Raw genomic sequence first — 19496 nt, forward strand, 5'->3', positions numbered from 1 at the left:
TAAGGACCATGAACCCATCTTAAAATGTGAAAGCAGGCGTCCCCATTTGTAGGTGGATTGGTTTCCTCATAGAGCACAAAGTATTTCCTTCCTATAGACTTGGGAGATTTCTTAATATGGGTATCTGGTTACATTATATTTTTATAGTACAGCACATGTTTGTATTATGATGGAATTTCTGTATTGTCTGTATTATTGCTTTGGCATATAAAAATATTTTATTTTTATATGTTATCTTGCTTTAGCAACTTTGGCAGGCTCATTATTTCTAATCTGGTTGCTTTTGTTACATTAGTGAGGAGACAGTTATTTAAAAATATCGCCAGATTGTTCCTATTTTCAGTAGCTTTACCTTTTATTCCTTTCTTTGCTTCTTATAGTGATTAGAGCATGCAGCACTATGGTTAGGGCCATTCTTAAGTTTTCTTCTTGATTTTAATGAGAATGCTTCTCTTTCACCATTAATTTTGATTTTGGCTGTGGTTGAGATAGATACTTTTGGTACTGTTAAAAACTTTGTCCTTCTGGCTCTGCTTTTTACAGTGTATCAAGCATGGGTGTTTAATAATGTTTTTTACCTTTCCAAGATCCTTGGTGAAGTGAGCACATAGTTTTTCTTCTTTGACATATAAGTGAGCCAGGATCTCAGATATAAAGATTAATTCAAAGAAAAGGCTTAGAAGGAAAAGCCAAAGTAGTTGCTCCTGGGGTGAGGGACAAAGCTCAGTAAGCTCTGGAACATTGGTGAGGAAGCAGGGATAAGTAGCTGCATTTCCAGCCTGTGCCAAATCACTGATAGTGAGAGATGAGGGACTGTAAAGGTCTCTTTTTATTCATCAAGTTGTTACATTTCACAGGAACATTCTGGACGTGTGTTTCGGCTACAGTTTGATGAATTTCAGATCATCAGCAGCTCCCATGATGACACTATTTTGATTTGGGATTTCTTAAATGTGCCTCCCAGTGCCCAGAATGAGACCCGTTCTCCCTCCAGAACATACACTTACATCTCCAGATAACAGTCTGCACTTTACCCGTTTCAGGTGAGTACCTCCCCCTGTTTAATCTTGCTCATTGAATTCACCTTCCCTTTGGGGCCGTGTTGTGATCTGGGTTCCCTGTTCACAGGAACCACGGTGGTTAGTGTTTGTTAGCTGCCTCAGCTTTGCAGAGTTCCATTGTCAGGCTAGATCTTTATGGTCGCATTAAAATGAGGTTGAAATTGGAATCCTGCATATTGTGGGTTTTCACACTGGCAGACAACGTGATTCCTATTTTTTAAAAGTGTTTTCCTGAATGGTTTCCCAGGTCATATCAATTTAACGCAGGTAAAGTCCTTCAAAATCTGTTTTGGGGTATAGGAATCTCTTTTTTCTCCTTCCTGTTTTTCTTTTAATTGGGAAAAAAAAAATCACCATCAGCGAAACACTCAGAATTCTCCCTCTGCCCCCATTATAACCCACCCACAATCACTGTTCACTAGAAGAGGGATGTGTTTATTGTGAGAGCCCCTAAAACCCGTTCTTCATCCGTTAGACACAACAGGTACCCTGGAAGCAAAGCCCTTTGCTCTGGTTACAGGAAGACTTAGAGCCATTGTAACCATTGATGATGGCATGTTTTGATTACTAAGGGTGTCCAACCTAGAGGATGAGAATCCTTACTTGGCTGTGTCCTCGGACCCGATGGCCTTGTTCATCTGGAGCAGTATTTCCAACTCTGAAAATTTTGCAAGGGGGTCAATAAATTCTGTGTACGTGAAACTTTGCAGATGAAATAAATGTTTGTACCTATCTGTATTACTGTGTATATATGTATGTAAAGACTGATTAATAAAATTCGTATGTATTTTAAAATATTACTTAATACTTAGTGGCTCTTTATCATTATATATTTTTCTGTCCATTAAATATTAAAAGTATAAAGAAAGTTTTTGTGCAGTATTGTGAAATTCTTTTTGATGAAAAGATAGTGCTCCTAGATCACCAAGTTACCATTGTTTCTAGTATTTCTTACTTGAGACTCTAAGACCCAAAATACAGATATCCAGGAAGTTTGGCTTAAAGGCTCAGCCACTACAGTCAGAGGCCAGATTTGTTCCACTGCCTGATTTAATTCCCCTACCACAGCAAGCCAATAAGAATAGCTTTTGATACTTTTAAATAATGGAAAAAAAATAAAAGAAGAATACTATTTCATGACACATGAAAATTATGTGAAATTCAACTCTAGTGTCCCTAAATAAAGTTTTATTATTGTAATAGCCATGCTCATTTGTTTACATATTACCTCTGGCCATTTTCATACTTCCATCTGCAGAGGTGAATATTTGCCACAGAGATGATATGGCTTGCAACGTCTAAAATATTTATTATACAGCTCTTTGAGGAAAATTTGCTGACCTCCAGTCTTGCCCCTATTGCCATCTATTGCCCCTGTGCCATCTAAACCAAGGGTCTGCCTCAGGAATGGCAGATAAGCTTTTTCTTCATGCTGGCTGAGTTTGATCAGCAGCTCCTGACTGGAGTCCTGTCTTTGGAAGGATTCTGGGACCCTATGTGGACCCCAGAGGGTTAGGTGCTGTGATGGGTTGTCAATGTCTGCCTGGGTGTGGGAGGTGAGCAGTAATGATCTGTAAGCCACGTACATAGCTTCTGTTCCTGGTCCCAAGTGTGTTCATACCATCTCTCATGATAGTGACCATCTGCCATGCTACTTTCTCTCTGGATAGATTTTTCATAAGTTGAAAAACCCTTATGGCAGAATTATTACATTTATTGAATAGAGTCTTAAAATAGATATCAAAGGGAATTGCAGAGGAAGAAGGCAAGGATCTCTCTTCTTTTTTTTTTTTTTTTAGATTTTACTTGACAGACAGAGATCACAAGTAGGCAGAGAGGCAGACAGAGAGAGGAGGAGGAGAAGGCAAGGATCTCTTGAATGATTGCTCCTCCTCACTTGAACTTTCCTTCCCAGAAATCCTAAGAAAATACAGGGAAGGAGGAATGGACCCACATAAAAACTGCTTTTCCTCCTGGTCTTTCCTATCCCTCTCCCACTCTCCATTCTGCTCTCACCGAGGATCATCTTAAGCCCTGCGCCTGCCATCCTTTGCCTTACTGGCTTCCTGCTGTCTTCAGGATTAAGGTTCAACTACTTCAGTTAGCTGATGGGAGTTTCAGCATCTAGCTGTTACCTTCTGTCCTCACTACCCACCCTCCCCATGTCCCAGTCTCCCATTACTCCTTTTCAAAAACCTAGTGCAGCAACCGGACTGAATTCTGTTTCTCCAATTACATTATAGTAGTGCAGACCTCTACCATCTCCCTCCCCTGTATGTGTTGTTATGGCTTTTAGACACCCCCACCCCAGTTTTGCCCCTTTACCTCATTTGAGTTAATTTATTATTTGATACTGAAATAGTTTGTATGCCTTTCTCCTTCACCAGGGTGAGGAGCTCCTTTTCTTGTGGAACTCCAGTGTTCAGTCGAGTGCTTAAGTACTAAAAGCGTTTATTGATTTTTGTTGTGTCAGTGACACCCAGGGCCAAAATAACCTGTTTGTGTTTGTGTTTTTTCTCCTAGGCCACATAAGAATTTGCCCTTAAATAGATAAGTGTGTGTACAGCTATAGTGTATTCCACATACACTATATGTTCAGCAAACATAAAGATGATATAACTCAGTAAAAAATTGGGATAAATCATCTGAACTGGCAGGGTCAGGTATTAGATAGATTCCGTACGTAGACAGGGACTTAGATGTACAGCTGTCCCTCTGCCCTGCCCCTGTTGCTGCTTTTTAAATCAGTTTTATGGAGGTACGATTTATATAAAAATTGTACTCACTTAAAGAGTACTGTTTGATGAATTTTTACAAATGTATATAATCCCTGAAATTCCCTCCACAGTCAAGATAAGGACATTTCGATCACCCCTAAATGTTCACTTCTGTCACTTTTGTAATCAAAGCCTTGCCCCTCCTAGCCTTAGCAGACACTGACCTGCTTTCTGTCATTAGATGAGTATACATTTTCTTGGGCTGCACTGTTCAAGATGGTAGTCAGTAGCTACTTGTGGCTACTGAGCTCTTGAAATGTGCCCAGTGGGACTTGGGAACTAAATCTTAAATTATATTTTAATTGAATATTTAATTGTACTTTAAGTTTAAATAGCTACATGTAGGTAATGATTACTGTTTGGACCAGCATATTTTAGAAGTTTTGTATTTTTAGCTTTTACATTTCGGTCTTTGATCTGAGTTAATTTTTGTGTATGGTGTGAAGTAACATCATTGGTCTTGTTTTTTTTTTTTTTAATAGTTGTCTAGTTGTTTTAGCACTATTTGATTGAAAGAGTTTTCTTGTCCCCTAGAATTTGTTTAGCACTTTTGTCCAAAAATCATTTGACCCAGTATTTGTAGGTCAGTTTCTGGACTCTGTTCTAAGTCCATGATTTATGTAGCTCTTCTTTTGCCAATACTGCAAGGTATAATAATCTTCCAACTTAAAAATAAAATTGTCTTGACCATTATTCATAGTCAGTTTTGAGTTAGATTGTTAAATTCTGTGAAGAGGACTGCTGGGTTTATAATTAAGACTGCATTAAATCATAATATCATTTTGGGGGAGAATTTGCACCTTGACAAATGTTGAGTCTTCCAATCCATGAACATGGTATATCTCTATTATTTAGGTCTTCGGTTTCTCTTAAGCAGTATTTTGCAGGGTTTAGTGTAGAAGCCTTGCACATCTTTTGTTAAACTTAATGCATTCTCTTTCTTTTATAAACTGTGCGTTTTCATCTGCACATTGCTTTAGCGGCATGCTTCCTCTGCTTTTATTTTTCCACATAAGGGAAGCACATAAAATAGAACATGGACAACTGCAGCTATAGCTGAGCTTCTGCAATAATGGATACGTTCACAGGAATAGGTGTATCTGAGAACAACTTAACCGTAACTCTTTTGTATTTTTGATATGTGTTTTTGTCTTTTTATTCTGTTTAGAGAGGCAAGTGCTAAAATCCAAGACATCCATAGTATGTTTCCCCTCTCTGGCATATTTAATAGATGAAATTTAGAACATAGTAAACTTTCACAAATTGGGCAGCTTTTATATACTACTTTAAAGTGCTCTGAAACAAGATTTCTTTGGTTGAGAAATGAAGGAATGATCACCAGTGGTATTTCTGTCATTGGCTGTGGTAGAAAGGAAACTGGTGTTACTTCTTCTGGGCCTTCCTCCTGCCCCCTTCTTGGGAATCTCAGAACAACTGCCCTTGTTGTGATCCACAATTATAAATAATGGAAAAATCTTATCTGCTGTTTAAGCAGCACAAGCAATGAAACCTCAAATGTGTTTGTCTCTTCAAAGTGAATTACTTTTGACAACCTTGGCAGTCAGCTCTATAGATTTTACTGCTCTTTTCCAAATTCTTTTCATTTATTGTAACATGAAAAAAATTATTACCATGTGATACTGTAAGATTTATGCATAATGAGAAACACTACCCTAATGATGATTTAACCTTGCAGTAAAATATTCAACCCTAAAATATAAGGTAAGAGTATTTCTGTGTCAGGAAATATAGCAGTAGATTTATTTGCTGAGTCATTTTTTTTTTCAAATTACTAACTCCTAAGAGCCTAATATGTACAGTAGCTCTTTTTTTTTTATTACAAGACAATATATGATCATTATTAGGAAATTAGGATAAGTAGATAAGCCAAAAGAAGGAAATAAATTCCTCCTCATGGTTTACCATTGTTAATTTCCTTGTATATGACCTTTCAGGCTTCTGTACATGTTTTAAAATGCTTTTTTTCCCCTTTGTTGCAAAATTGTTCTATGTCAATATTTGCCCAAATTACCATTCCTAATGGCAAAATAATACTCAGTTGTTTAGGTAGGCCCTGTTATGTATATATATTTCTTCCCAGCTTTTTAGCTGTTATAAAACACATTGTCATAATCATTTATTTAGCTTAATCTTTGCTTTTTTCTTGTTTTTTTTTTTTAATTTGAGAGAGAGAGAGAGCATAGGTAGGAGGGGTACAGGGAGAGAGAGAGAGAGAATCTCAAGCAGACTTCATTGAGCCTGGACCACGGAGCTTGACTCAGGGCTCGATCTCACAGCCCTGAGTTTGTGACCTGAGCCAAAACCAACAGTCAGTTGCTCAACTGATTGTGCCACCCAGGCACCCAAAATCTTTGCTTTTATTACCATTGGATAAATTCTAGAAATGTCTATAGTGTCTGAGTTGAAAGGTATGGTGTTTCAAGACTTGGATGCACAGAGGCACGTTATTCCCCTGTAGAGTTAAGTTGGTTTATGTTCCCACCAGCAGTGTTTGAGAGTACCTACTTCTTATCTGTGGGCGTTACTAATTTAAAAATAAGATTCTTAAAAATCCTTCATGTGAAAACAGCAGTGAACGAAATTAAATGTGTCTTGAACTCATTGAGAAAGATTCTTGATCTTTATAAAAATTGGCAATATTTTAGGAAAGTTTCCTTTTAAAAAAAATACAAGCTTTAAAAAAATCTTTCTCCTCTCTCTTTGTCAGAGAATTTTAGACGTAAAGGTAACTTTTAAATCTTCTAGGCCAGTGGTTTAGTGCTGTGTTTGGAAAGGATTGTGACCCATTAGTGATTGTGAAATCATTTTAATGGATTTTTGACTTTGTTTTGATGAAATTTAGAATAGAAAATGTTAGCCTGCATTGTATGTAGTAATGATGAGTTTAGGTACGTGCATGTATGTATACATATTTGTATACATGGATGAATTTAGAGATTTCTAAAATGTGTTTCTGACTCAAGGTCATGGTCACAGTAATATGTAACATTCAGTAGTCTTAACCTCTACACTGTATTTTCCTTTTATAAATGATTTATTTAAAAAAGAAGTAACTTCTGATTAGCATTCTATTTAGAAGGAATACTTTATTTACTAGCCTTTGCATATTTTTGATTCACAGTGATAGATAAGCTCTCTCAGGCAGATAGAGACTAGCCCTTGTAGGCTCTGGATGTCCTAAAAGATAATACTAAATAGAAAATCTAACATGGGGGCGCCTGGGTGGCTCAGTGGGTTAAAGCCTCTGCCTTTGGCTCAGGTCATGATCTCAGGGTCCTGGGATCAAGCCCCACATCGGGCTCTCTGCTCAGCGGGGAGCCTGCTTCGTCCTCTCTCTCTCTCTCTCTGCCTGCCTCTCTGCCTACTTGTGATCTCTCTCTGTCAGATAAATAAATAAAAATCTTAAAAAAAAAAAATCTAACATGAAGCGTATTTTGTTACATGCATAATTTTTAGCAGCAAGCACTGACAGTTGACAAGTTATAGGGTCGGTCATCTCTTCGAGTCCCCTCTCTGTCCCTTAATGGCTAATGCTTTGAACTAAGCAGTGTCTCTGAGCCTTTGTTCTCTTATTCGTCAAGTGGTATCATAGTTTCTGCCTCATAAGATTGTTGCAAGGTTTAAATAAATACAATGCCTGGTATGTATTACATTCAGAACAACTTGCAGCTTTTAGTTTTGGTGCTGATGACATTTGAAACTCAGTACTGTGTTGCTTGTGCATGAGTACGTGTCTGTGTGGATGTGGATGGACTGTGGTGTATATCTCCATGTCTAACCAGAATATCCATCCATACTCCCTTTGTTTTTTTGTTTTGTTTTGTTTTGTTTTCCCAGGGTTTCCTAGTCTTGAACTACTGGCTACATGGCTACCAAATGCCTAAGGGAGTTCTTCACAGCTGAGTTATGAAGCTGGAATTGGTTCTAGACGCTGGGTAGATGCAAAGCAGCCTAACTCTTCCAAGTACCAACATTTCTCACCTCCGATTCCGGCCTCTACTTTGAGAAGGATACCTTAGCTTCACCGACTTCCAGTAGAACAGAAGCCCATTTCCTCCCCCCATCAGTGAAAAAAAAAATCTAACGCTTCAAATGTAAATTGTTCATATAAAAGGAACGTACAGTCTGTTTTACAGAAGTAAATCGACCATCAAGAGAAGACTGGCCTCTAATTTATATTGCTTTGCACTTTGGTCTGATATTAAGAAACAGCATTCTTCTTTGGTGAAATTTTGGGTGCCAAACACCTACCCAGAATGTCCAGGGCTTTCCTTTTCAGAAGTTAGCATTCTCCTTTTGACCGTCCAAGTCATTATGAATTCTGACCTGTATTAGGAACATGTTGGACAATGGAAAAATTTCTCTGGATTGTTTTAGTCATATTTTTTGGATTATACTTCCTTTCTGTACCAATTTCTTTTAATTTAAAGAACTATAAGCCAGGTTATATTATCTCCCAACAGGTAATATAGCTCTTTTCTTTTATTAACTGTTCTCTCTGTACCCCAACCATCTCTTGATATTTGGTAGAGTAACACTTTTACACGTGTGCTTGCCTCCTAATTTAAAATACTGTATCCGCATGTAGATATAATGTACATAACAGTTTAACCTCAAGGTTGCTGGAGTCAGGGCCCCTGTGCCTGAGACACTAATAACAGAGTGTGTTCGCACTTAGCCATGGGCTGGGCTCAAGAACCTGATACCAGGGTTGTTGTGGATTACCTAGAACCCTTCCTGCAGTATTCATATGGTATTTTTATTTTGTCATTGTCATTTTGTGTGTATGTGTGTGGTGTGTGTGTTTTTAATGGGACTCTTGTTTTAAAATGTAATTTCTAAAGTTTAACACAAAATGTTTTATTCGTTGTGTAGCATATATAATAGAGAGGTACCTTAAAATTTTTTGTTGTTCTTTTCATCGTAAGTACTCCTGAGTACTAGTGGTCACTTCCCATGGTATTCATTTGACTTTACTGTCAAAGATCATTATTCTGTGCATTAGTAACCCTGGAAAGGGAGGAACAAGAAGGCCCTGTTGACTGGGTTTCCTGGTTCTGGAATGCACTCATTCTGGCATGGATTTCACATCCCCACCGGGGTGGTAACGGGCCTGCTCACGGGCTGGAATCTGTTATGCCAGGTCAGGTTGGTTCAGAGGCCCATCTCGAGTGGAGGGGTACTCCTACGTGGTGCAAAGCTTCAAGCTCATGAACCCCATTCCCGTCATCTCTGGTGTCACCTGCTGCTGTGGCCCTGGCAGGTTCTCAAAACTCCAAGTGCTCTGCAGCCTGAGTGTGTGAATGGCGCGCTATCATGCTGACCGTGCATGGAAAGGACTTCGGCATTCGGTTGGCACTCCTTTTCCCTTGTTCGATATTAGGTTCTGATTTGCCCCTTGCCATTGTTTCCAAAGATTAAGGAATGTCAGTAACATTTTAAAGGACCAATAAGAACTTCCCGTTGACTAAACCTCTTCCCGAGGAAGCACACTCAACTACTAAAGGGAAGGGCCCTGGGCTCTGTTTTGTCCTTTGCATTGAGAACGGTGTGGGGATCAATGTGTGTGTATGTCATTTGTTTCATGGGTTGGCTTGGCTTTTTAGTTTTTCTTTTTCCTTTTTTAAAAATACATTCTTCCCTCCCACATGTTACCAGATTAATTTCTATTTTTGAGAAGTTGAGTCTCCAAGTGTAAGAAAAAGATAAGGAAATCTCTATTTGTGAGGTAGTTGTAAGCTTGACAGTGGTTGTGGAAGTGAGTTAACTTGTACCACTCTCCACATGACAGCTTTATATCAAACTGGTAGGCGAGCCCAGGGATGAGGGAGGGGTGGGGGGAGGAGGCAATTCTTCTGAACGAATGGACTTTTTGTTGATGTTTTTGCATGTTTAATATAGAAGTTCTTGTTCCTTGGGAGATCATGGCCTTCGAATATGCACACAAACCTTTGAATTGTGCCTACTAAATAATAGCAGGGGACTTTGGCACCCAAGGAATTCTCACTTTCTGGGATTATAGTAGTAATTCCCAGCCGTACCCTGGACTTTATTTTGCTAACCATAATTGAGCAACTGTAAATTACTGCTATATTACTGTTTTAAAGCACTGGGATAGTCTAATTCTAACTTGTAATTAATTATGTTTGCCAATTATCTGTTTGAAATAAATTTGTGTCTGAACAGCTATTGAAACTGTTAAATTGTACAGATATTATTCATGACAGCTTTGTACTGTGGAATGTGCTTAATAAAAACAAAAAGTTTGACTTTTGTCCAATAAATTGCTAAGTAATGTCAATAAATCAAGTATGAGTATTATGCAGTACACCTAATCTGGCTTCATGCAATTGTTACTTCAGCTACTAGTTCAAAGCCAATTCTCTTAATAAAGTGTTGCGACACTCTGATGCTCTGTTAAGACATTTTTCAAAAACCTGTTCTGTTCTTTCAGTCATCCAGGGACGTCCCATTAAAGTTTGTAGATCTCGGGAGAGTGGAGTGAAAGCAGACTACTTGTGGGCTCTTGGGGAGTTAGTGTGAGGCGATGCTGGGATGCGCCCCGGGGTGTTCCCCCAGGACCCGGGAGCTAGCTTCCCGCAGGCTCCCAGCTGCTTCGCCGGTTACTGGAGAACCACGAAGGGGGCCCTTGGGTGGCCCCACCGGCTCCGAGGGAGAGCGGAGACCCTGACGCTGGAAGAAGCGGGCGGCCTGTACTCCGTGAGTGGCCGGCGTGCAGTCGTTGCGCTTCCTGGGTCCGCGGACGCGCACGTCCCTGTCCAGTCCTCTAGCTGGCGGAACGCGGTTTGTGTGTGCAGGGCGGGGGCGGGGGGTGGTGTGCTCCCAAGCCCAGGGTAGCAGCGGGCTCTCCAGATTACTGGCTCTCCCCGCAAGTCCGCCAGACCCCTACCGTGGACCTTGGGGCGGAGTCCTGCCACACTGCATTGCCTCCACCCGCTTTCCTTGTGAGGTTTTAAAAATCCGTAATACGCAGACCGTTAAGGAACCTCTTTGCAAGCCATGAGAATGAAAAGTGCTTCTCTCCTTCATCCTTGAACTTCAGTCCCTCCCGCAGTCGTCGTCCCGCTTTTGTGTCTCCTTCGACAGGGACCGATGCTCTGTGTCTATGGCTGGCTCCGTGTCTACGTGCGTACATGTGTATATTACACACACACCTGTTCACACACCACCCCTAACGGCGACGGTGGCAGCTCCACGTGCTGGGCCGCGCTCTGCTTTGTCATCCCGTTTTCCGGTAGATCCTTCCGTGTCTGCGCCCGAGATTCTGCCGCCTCCGTGGCCACCGCCGCGTCAGATTCGGTTTCCATCAGGGCTGGAGCTGAGGCGGTTTCTTGCCTTTTCCGACAGCGACCGTCATCTTTCGCAGCTCTTCTATCCTTGCCTGTGCTGAGTGTGAAAAACCATTGGTAATTTGGGCTCATCGGGATGAATGTTGAGCCAACAGATGTTGAGCCCAAACACTGCTGCAGCGTGGGAAGGGCCTCAGGTGTTCCAGGGTCTTAACCTCTGCGGTGGCCTCCGACCCTCACATCACAGAGCTGGTGTTCAGTAAATGATAGTTTCTTCCTCAACAGGTGAGGTGTTACTGCAAGAAATGCACAGCTACAAATGCATACCATATTGATGAGGGAGGTTCTAAGAGAGGTTTTGTAGAACTCCTTGGATATATAATCAGAGGATAGAGTGGTGCTTTGCCATTTCAGCCTGTTGGTTTTCTAGTTAATAAGAAGAAAAGAAATTGGGCCATCTGGCCAATAATCCTGTTACTAATTAGCTGTGTGGCAATACCCTCTTGGAGGTCTTAGCTTCCCTGTGTATAAAAGAAGGTGTCACTAGCTCCGGTCCAGGAGGGCAGGAGCCCCAGCTCTGGATGATCTGTTGGTTTGCAGGAATGCAGACCGATGCCTTATCTGAATTTTAAGAAAAACTGAAAATCCCAATTATGCAAAGACCCAATTTATAAAAGTTGGCAACTTTTCTTTTGTTGGGGGGAGACTTTTTAAAGTCAGTCACTGGAGCACCAATTTGCCATCCCTGAACCAACATGATTTTAAGCATTTCCAGTAATGACCTCTTGAAAAACTGTCTAAGTTTGGCAGTGGAACACTCGGAGAATAGAAGAGATTCCAGAGAAGAGGGATGAATTGAATGCTATGCTTTGTGCCAAAGTGACCAGTACACGGAATGTCTCCATACATGTTATCTTTAGGAAAAATGACCAAACAAGGGAGGGGTTTGAAAAGGCAAGAGGAGGAGGGGGAAGGAGCCAAGAGCTGGCAACCCCCGCCTTCAGTTGCGTTGTGAGTGTTTAGACCAGCTGCCTGCTTTTGTGCTGGGACTGAGTTCACATTACGGCAAGGCAGGCTTGAGGCCCAGGATCGACTAGGTCTTCCAGCTGGAGAAAATTCTGGGAGCTCCAAGACCTCCAAGCTCCTGCTTGTTTATTGCTTGAAGCTGGGTCTAAGACCTCGTAGACACTCAAACTTAGATGTGGTCTGACTGCATACGTGGTGATCTTCAGGGGCTTACCCACCCCCCCAAAAATGGGGCGAGGGACTCCACAGACAACACGCACTGAAATCCTAATTCAGTGTTTAAAATTTTTTATTGGTTAGGTATAGCTGTGTGAAGGAATTCTCGTGCACGTCTTAAGTGACTTTTGGGTGTGCATGCGTGGCAAACTGGAAAGCAGAATCCTATAAATGGATTTGTGCTGTTGACCGCTTTTAGCTTTGTAACTTTTTACTCATCCTATCTCCAGGTTTTACTTAATTGTATTTTTCAGAGTAAGTATGATGTTGGTCTGGCCTGGGACAACGCAGGAATGACAAGACCAGAGGAGACTTAGTCTGTAGTGGGACATGCTTGAGGAATAGCCTACAGCTGGTGTTAGGGCAAGATCTTACGGAGTACAACTTAAGCTCCCTCCACCCGTAATCGCCATCTTCGGATCCAGTGGACCTTTCTGTTCTTGCAGTGTGATTTACTTCCAGATACCCTGCAGCGCTGGGGGTTGAGAAGGACCGCTCTTAGAACACCGCAGACTTTGGAACTTGGTGTCACACCCAGAGATCCCATGAGGATCACTGGCTACAGGATGGCAGAGAGGAAAAGAGCATAAACTTTGGTGTCACTGGACCGAATTGAGATCGGAGCCCTGCCACCCCACTGGCAACAGCCCAGGGAGCAAGGACGTTCGCTGCCCTGAACCTGAGCTTCCTCTAGGAAGTGGAGACAGTATTATTAAATCACTGTAAGAATTAAGTGACATAACCTAAAATGCCTTGTCTAAAATCTAAATTTAGATCTACTCAAAGCTCTACCAGTACCTAAGAGAACTTCAATGCCAGCCGTTTCTGGTAGCTTCTACCATGGTTTTTAAACAGATGGTACAGAATGTTCAGAGCAGAGAAAGGTCTCATAAAGGTTAGGGCTCAGGATGGTGTGAGGTGAGACAAAAATCGAATGTGCTCAGGCAGCCTAAGGCCCATCTGGGCCTCTGCAGGGGTAATGCAGGAGCTGGTTCTTGGAAGGATGCTGACGGTCCCCAGCGAGGACCTTAGTTAGTGACCCGGCCAGGACTGCCCAGTGGGTACAGCTGAGGGAGAGGGACCAGGTGAACAGTACTTAACACTATTACTTTTGTTAGTTTTTAAATTAAGAATAATCCAGCTTTCAAACCCAGCTTTCTCAGTCCACTTAGATCTTCAGGGGCTGTTTCTGGGACGAGGATAAGACTTCAACATGCCAGTAGGCTCTGCAAATTATAGTGTCTCCAAAGTGGACAAGCAAGAATTTCACATCATCAGCGTGTGAGAGAGTGTGTGTGTGCAGGTGGTGGGGCGGGACAGCGGTGGGCCACGCAGGGAAGGGGTGGTTCAGTGCCAACAACAGCTACAACGGGAATAAACATAACCACCGAATAGTGCGTGCCAGGCCTGCTGGGAATGGCTTTACACACGCTGTGATCCTCGCAGAAGCCCCGTGCGGTCTGTGTTAGTACCACCTGACAGCTGAGGAAACTGAGGCCCGGGTGTGTCTTGCTTGTGAGCAGCTGGGCTTAGCCTTGATTCCGGCCTGCCTGAGCTGCCACCACTGACCTCTTACCACACTGTCGTCCATGCTCCCCGGGCACTGGGATTAGCAGAGCCTCCCTGGGGAGCCAGGCCCCCTACTGACCAGAGAGGGCTTGCGTGAACAGATCCTCTGAACATCTTTCCTTCGCGCTGGTGTGTCCCTGGCATGCATACTTTGGTCATTAATGAATGTGCACCTGTGCCTTCAAGCATGCACCAAGTTCAGTAGAGTGCAAGGAACAGGGCAAGAGGAGTGCCAGGAGCCTGTGTCCAGCTGGTGGGCCACACTGAGCACTGGGGGCTCTATTCTAGCAGCGGTGGGCAGTCACTGATGGGTTTGAAGCCGGGGCTGACCAGTTAGAAGGCTGGCGTCAAGATTCAGGAGAGGAATGTTGAGGTCTGGAATAAGGCAAAACACTGAGGAAGGTGAAAGAGGGCGGTTTGGGGGCTGGTTGTGGGCATAGGAGGCGCTAGCGAGGGCAGCCACGGTTGGTGTGTGTCTCCTCTGCGCCACTAGGTGGGGCTGTAGGGAAAGCAGCCCCTCCCCTGCTCTCAGGAAGCTTCCAGTCCAGAAGAAATAAATAGACTATGGTTGCTACAGTGCCCACGCACCCGTGAATTCTCGGATAAAACCTGATTGTGGTAAGTGCCGCGAAGAGATGATCCCTGGCAGCGGGTGCAGCGGACTGCGAGACATCGGAGCCAAGACCTCAGTAATAAGCAGCTGCCAGCGGGGGAATGTTCCAGGCTGGGGGAACACAGAGGCAAAGGCCGCCAGGTGGGTATGCCCGCCCTGAACAAAGGGGCAGAAGTGGCGCTTGGTCTCTCAGATAAGGGAAGGAGGGCTTGGATAGAAGGGTGACACGTTCGGATTTGGATATTGCAGGTGCCTGAGATAAGCCTTCAGGTGAAGCCACCTCGGGCTGTCTGGAGAGAGGCGAGAGGCAGCTTTTGAAGAAGAGCCCAGCCGGAGACGGGAAGAACGTAGCATTTAGGCTGGAGGCACGGGAGGACAAGCCAGCGACAGAGGCAGAGAAGGAACAGCTGGAAAGGTAGGGGCGTGATAACCAGCAGTCTTGGCAGGGAGGGTAGACGCTCCCAGAACTTGGAAAACCTTCCCTGAACAGTTGCCTCCAGGCTGCCCAGGCCTCCTGGGGAAACAATGTCTGTCCACTCGTGGGGCCTCAGGCCACATAATCCTGCTCCCCCTGCCTTCAGCACGGTGCCCCGGGCTCCTGATGGCCAGGTTCTGGCAGCAAACAGCAAACAGTGGCCGGCCCTAGCCTCTCCTGTCCTTGGGAGTGTTCCCTGCAAGCCCATCTGCACAAACAGACGGGGCCGGATCTGCACCTCAAGAATGAGGAGATAAAAGGGACCATCGGGGCTTTTTCCACCAAAGGCGAAAGCATTTTATAGAACGGGCTGCGAGTTTTTGTTTCAGGAAATTTCATCATGTCTCCAAGAAGGGGAGGGGAAAATGAGAGAGGGAAAGGGTGGTGGCTGGAGGGGAGGCAGAAGTTAATTGGCCTCAGATTTTCTCACTCCCTTTTCATGTTGGTAACACGAGGCGGCCCAGGTCAGCCTCAGGTCAGCGACGTTAGGGCTCTTTAGTGCCCCTCTGTGAATACCTCATTTCTGTAATAGTTTTTCCTTTAAAAACAGCTCTGCCTTCTTTGGCAGATGGTGACATTCCATTAGCATATGGAATATTTTTCAAAACACATCCGAAAGCATGTCTCTTACGGAGGAGACTGGGCAAAAGCAAATGAATGTTTGAAAAGTATGTTGGGAGCAACTCAACATTTAACAGAAGGCTCCCACTCCACCGCCCCCATCCCACTCCTCCCCACCGTGACTCCTGGATTGTTACTATAACCAACAAGAGGAGAGGATTTTCCCCTAAAGCTTTTCTGTTGGCTGTATTATGACCATCACAACACACAGAAGGTAGCTAGAGAGAACCTGAACCCAAGAGGATGAAGAGCACATTTCTTGGACTGGAATGGACATTGGCAAACCTTTGTGGCTGTGGCATCAGGGGTAGTGACGGATGCTTCTTGTTCATTGAACACCTATTGTGTGCCAGATGCTGGTGTGGCCTTCATTGTTGTCTTTCCTGCTGAACTCCATCCACTGCATGGTGGGCAGAGCAATCTCTTGAACACCTGAGTCAGATCATGTCACTGCCCTGCCCAGCACACTCCATTGTGCTGGGCATTGTGCTTAGTTAGAATCCAGTTCAAACTCCTTGTAGTGACCTGCAGTAATCCAGCACCTGCCTGCCTCTCCAATCATACTTCACTCTGTCACTCCCACTCCATCTATGAGGCTTGCTTTCCATTCCTTATTTCTGCCTCAGGGCCTTTGCATGTGCTATTCCCTCTGCTTAGCATGCATTTCCTCGGTTATTCATTATGGCTGCTTCCTCATCATTCAGGTTTCAACTCAAACACTCTCTTTTTGGAGGAGCCTTCTCCCACCAGGTCATCTCAATTATCCCTAAATTACTCTCTATTGCATCCTGTGTTCTATTTATTCTATAGAACTTATATTTTATTACTTTGCTTGCTTGTATTTATTTAAGACATATTTATTGAAGGCCTACTATGTGCCAGGTAATGAAATAGACAGTGACAAAACAAATGTCCCTGCTCCCAGGAAGCCTACAGTATGACATGGGAAGGCAGATGATAAACAAATTGTATATTTTCTGACATCCCTTATCAGGAATGTAAACTTCCTGAAGACAGGGACACTTGGAACATCCCTTATCAGGAATGTAAACTTCCTGAAGACAGGGACCCTTCAGAAGACAAACACTTTGGGACGTGGTAACCACAGAGCTTATGGAATCATAGTTACATGAAGGACTGGACCCCATTTTTTTTCTTGATTTTTTGGCTAAGATTTTATTTATTTATTTGACAGACAGAGATCACAAGTATGCAGAGAGGCAGGCAGAGAGAGAGGAAGAAGCAGGCTCCTTGCTGAGCAGAGAGCCCAATGCAGCGCTCAATCCCAGGACCCTGGGATCATGACCTGAGCCGAAGGCAGAGGCTTTAACCCACTGAGCCACCCAGGCGCCCCTGGACCCCATTTTATTAACAATGGTATTGAGGATAGAACAGGAAGTGGCTTTCAAAATGGTGGGGCAAGGATCTGGATCCAGTTCTGTCTGAGTCAGAAGCAGGAGCTCCACAAGGCCTGCTGGTTTCAAAGCTTCTTGCAGGGTGTTTTTCCTACTGCTTCCTTCTCCCAGCCCAATGTTGGGGTCCTTCCTATCTCCCCACATCCGTCTGACCCTTCCCATGGCTGTGCCTTCAGCTCCCCACTCTCTGTGTCACTTTGGGCCATGTCCGTCAGCCCTCTGAGCCCCAGTTTCCCCTTCAGAGTGCGAATTTAAACCACAGTCGATTTGCTAAAGCTCCAGAGGTTCTATTATCTTGAGATCTGTATCAACCAATCTGTAAATTGGGTTCAATAACAGTTTGAAAAGTAATTTTGATTTCTGTATCTCCAACTGAGTAGTGATGTCAAGGTCCAGCATGGTCTCAGCAGCTACCTCTTCTCAGACTATTATTTCTAGCCCTCCATTCTGCTGCCCCTGTTGAGCCATGGAAAGAAGCCCAATTCACACTTACCTGGGTGAAGAAGGGCATTTATTGGCTCATATTTCACATGGGCCCCAGAATGGGCTAGCTTTAGGCATGGACCTGGGAGCCTCGAACTGTGTCATCAGCCTTTGGGTCTCACTATTCCTCCCTGCGCACTCCCTGTCTCATGGTCTCATTTGCAGACAAGCTCTCTCCACACATTGCTAGCAACCCCAGGAGCACATCCTATTCTCTGAATATCTCAGGGGAGCTGTATCTCTCTTCCTGGCAGGCCCAAAGAGTGCTGGACTCAAGACTCCTGGGCTCGGGGGGTGCCTGGGTGGCTCAGTGGGTTAAGCCTCTGCCTTCAGCTCAGGTCATGATCGCAGGGTCCTGGGATCGAGCCCCACATGGGGCTCTCTGATCAGCAGGGAGCCTACTTCTTCCTGTCTCTCTACCTGTCTCTCTACCTGCCTCTCTGCCTACTTGTGATCTCTCTGTCAAATAAATAAAATCTTAAAAAAAAAAAAAAAAAGACTCCTGGGCTCGGATTGGCTCTTGTGCCCACTCTGAAACTCATCACTGTGGTCAGTGGAATGGAGTGCTCTGATTGGCCCGGCTTGGGTCACGTAGCCTCTATGCAGCCAGGGGCTGGGGGTCTCTCCCACCCAAACCACACAGACTGAAAAGAGAAGGAAGGCAGGTCCCAAATGAAGATCAGGGTATTGGGGTCCAAAAAGAAAGGGGAACAGAGGCTGGGCAGATAACACCCAGAGTCTGATGCCCCTGCCACTACGCATACATTTTCCCGTGCCTGAAATACCTAATTTTGCATGTTCTTCGAGGCTCAAGTGTCACTTCCTGCCCGTTCCACAAAGCAGGAACTAAATCCTCCATGCCCGCACTCTTCTCATGCCTTACCACTTTTCTACTTAGTGTCGTAGCTATTAATGTGCACCTCTGAGGACCTGTGTGTGGAGAGGGTAGAGAGTCCGCCTCTGGTGGAGAGGGTCTGGGTTCAAATCTCATCTTTGTTCTTTATTGATCAGGTGACCAAGGACCAGGCCCTTCTTTATAATACTTCTCCCTCCAGGACCAGGTTGGGGCATTAAGTGATCTGAAGCCAGCCCAGCCTGAATTCACAGAGGGCTTTTGATTTCCTTCACACCACAATCCGCCCTCGGTCATCTCTGTGTCCCCAGCTCTGAACACAGGCACTGGTAATCGTGTGTGTTGAATGAATAGACCCTCAGTGTGATTCCAGAGCTGTCCAGGTACCCTAGGGTCTCCCCTTTCATGGCACTGAGATTCCCCAGTGAGCACTTTAAGTGAAAAACCACAGAGTCAAACTTGAAAACTCTTGACATGTGAATTCAGCACACAAGGTGTGTGCTGTATGGCCCAGTAGAGTAAGTCTCATGCCCATTCAGAGTTTGAGAACCACCAGGCTGGTCAGGGAAGACAAGAGAGAAGTCCAAATGCAGACATTTAGTCATTCAAATGATTCTGCCCTTAAAAGAACAATTGGGAGGGATAGAGAATGAAGAGGGGAAAAAGAAGAGAAAATGGTCAGTTCTGAATTTCAAATTGCCTGCAAGGCTCACTCCATCCTGGCTTAATCTGCAGCCTTATAACTTTAATATGTGTCGAGAGACTTATTTGTGCTGGGGAGAACAAATGTGACCATACATGTAAGTGCACCGAGGACAGTGTGTAGCACAAGGTGGGGGCTCAGTGAATGTGATGGATCGAACCCAAGGCTTGCTCGGTGGTCCTCCCTACGATTCCCTGGGTTCCTGCGGAGGAGGTCTCGGCCGCCTGGATCCCACCTTGGCAGTTGCACCAACGTGGCTTTCAGGTTCTCCTGGAGACATTGGTCACTGACATGTAGGTCCTAAATCCTGGGGTGAGATTCAGGAGACACGTGATGCAGTCCTGCTGCTGCCG

At 44.2% G+C, this 19496-nt stretch overlaps 1 protein-coding gene across 10 annotated transcripts in view; it reads left to right on the forward strand.

Annotated features, from left to right (window-relative positions):
- FBXW11 (F-box and WD repeat domain containing 11) overlaps positions 1 to 10269 on the forward strand; it is a 121103-nt gene extending 110834 nt beyond the window's left edge. For 8 of the 10 annotated variants that reach the window (XM_046000190.1, XM_046000194.1, XM_046000193.1 and 5 more), the window contains 2 exons: positions 858 to 1043; positions 7697 to 10269. In XM_046000190.1, coding sequence (XP_045856146.1) covers positions 858 to 1019 — 162 coding nt within the window. In that variant the 3' untranslated portion in view covers positions 1020 to 1043; positions 7697 to 10269. Of the gene's footprint in view, positions 1 to 857; positions 1044 to 1536; positions 1780 to 7696 lie in introns of those variants that run through there. The other 2 variants (XM_046000187.1, XM_046000188.1) reach the window with 2 other exon arrangements.
- Positions 10270 to 19496: the final 9227 nt, after the last annotated feature.

The sequence above is a fragment of the Meles meles genome, chromosome 3, assembly GCF_922984935.1.
Source record: "Meles meles chromosome 3, mMelMel3.1 paternal haplotype, whole genome shotgun sequence".
NCBI classification, from domain to species: domain Eukaryota; kingdom Metazoa; phylum Chordata; class Mammalia; order Carnivora; family Mustelidae; genus Meles; species Meles meles.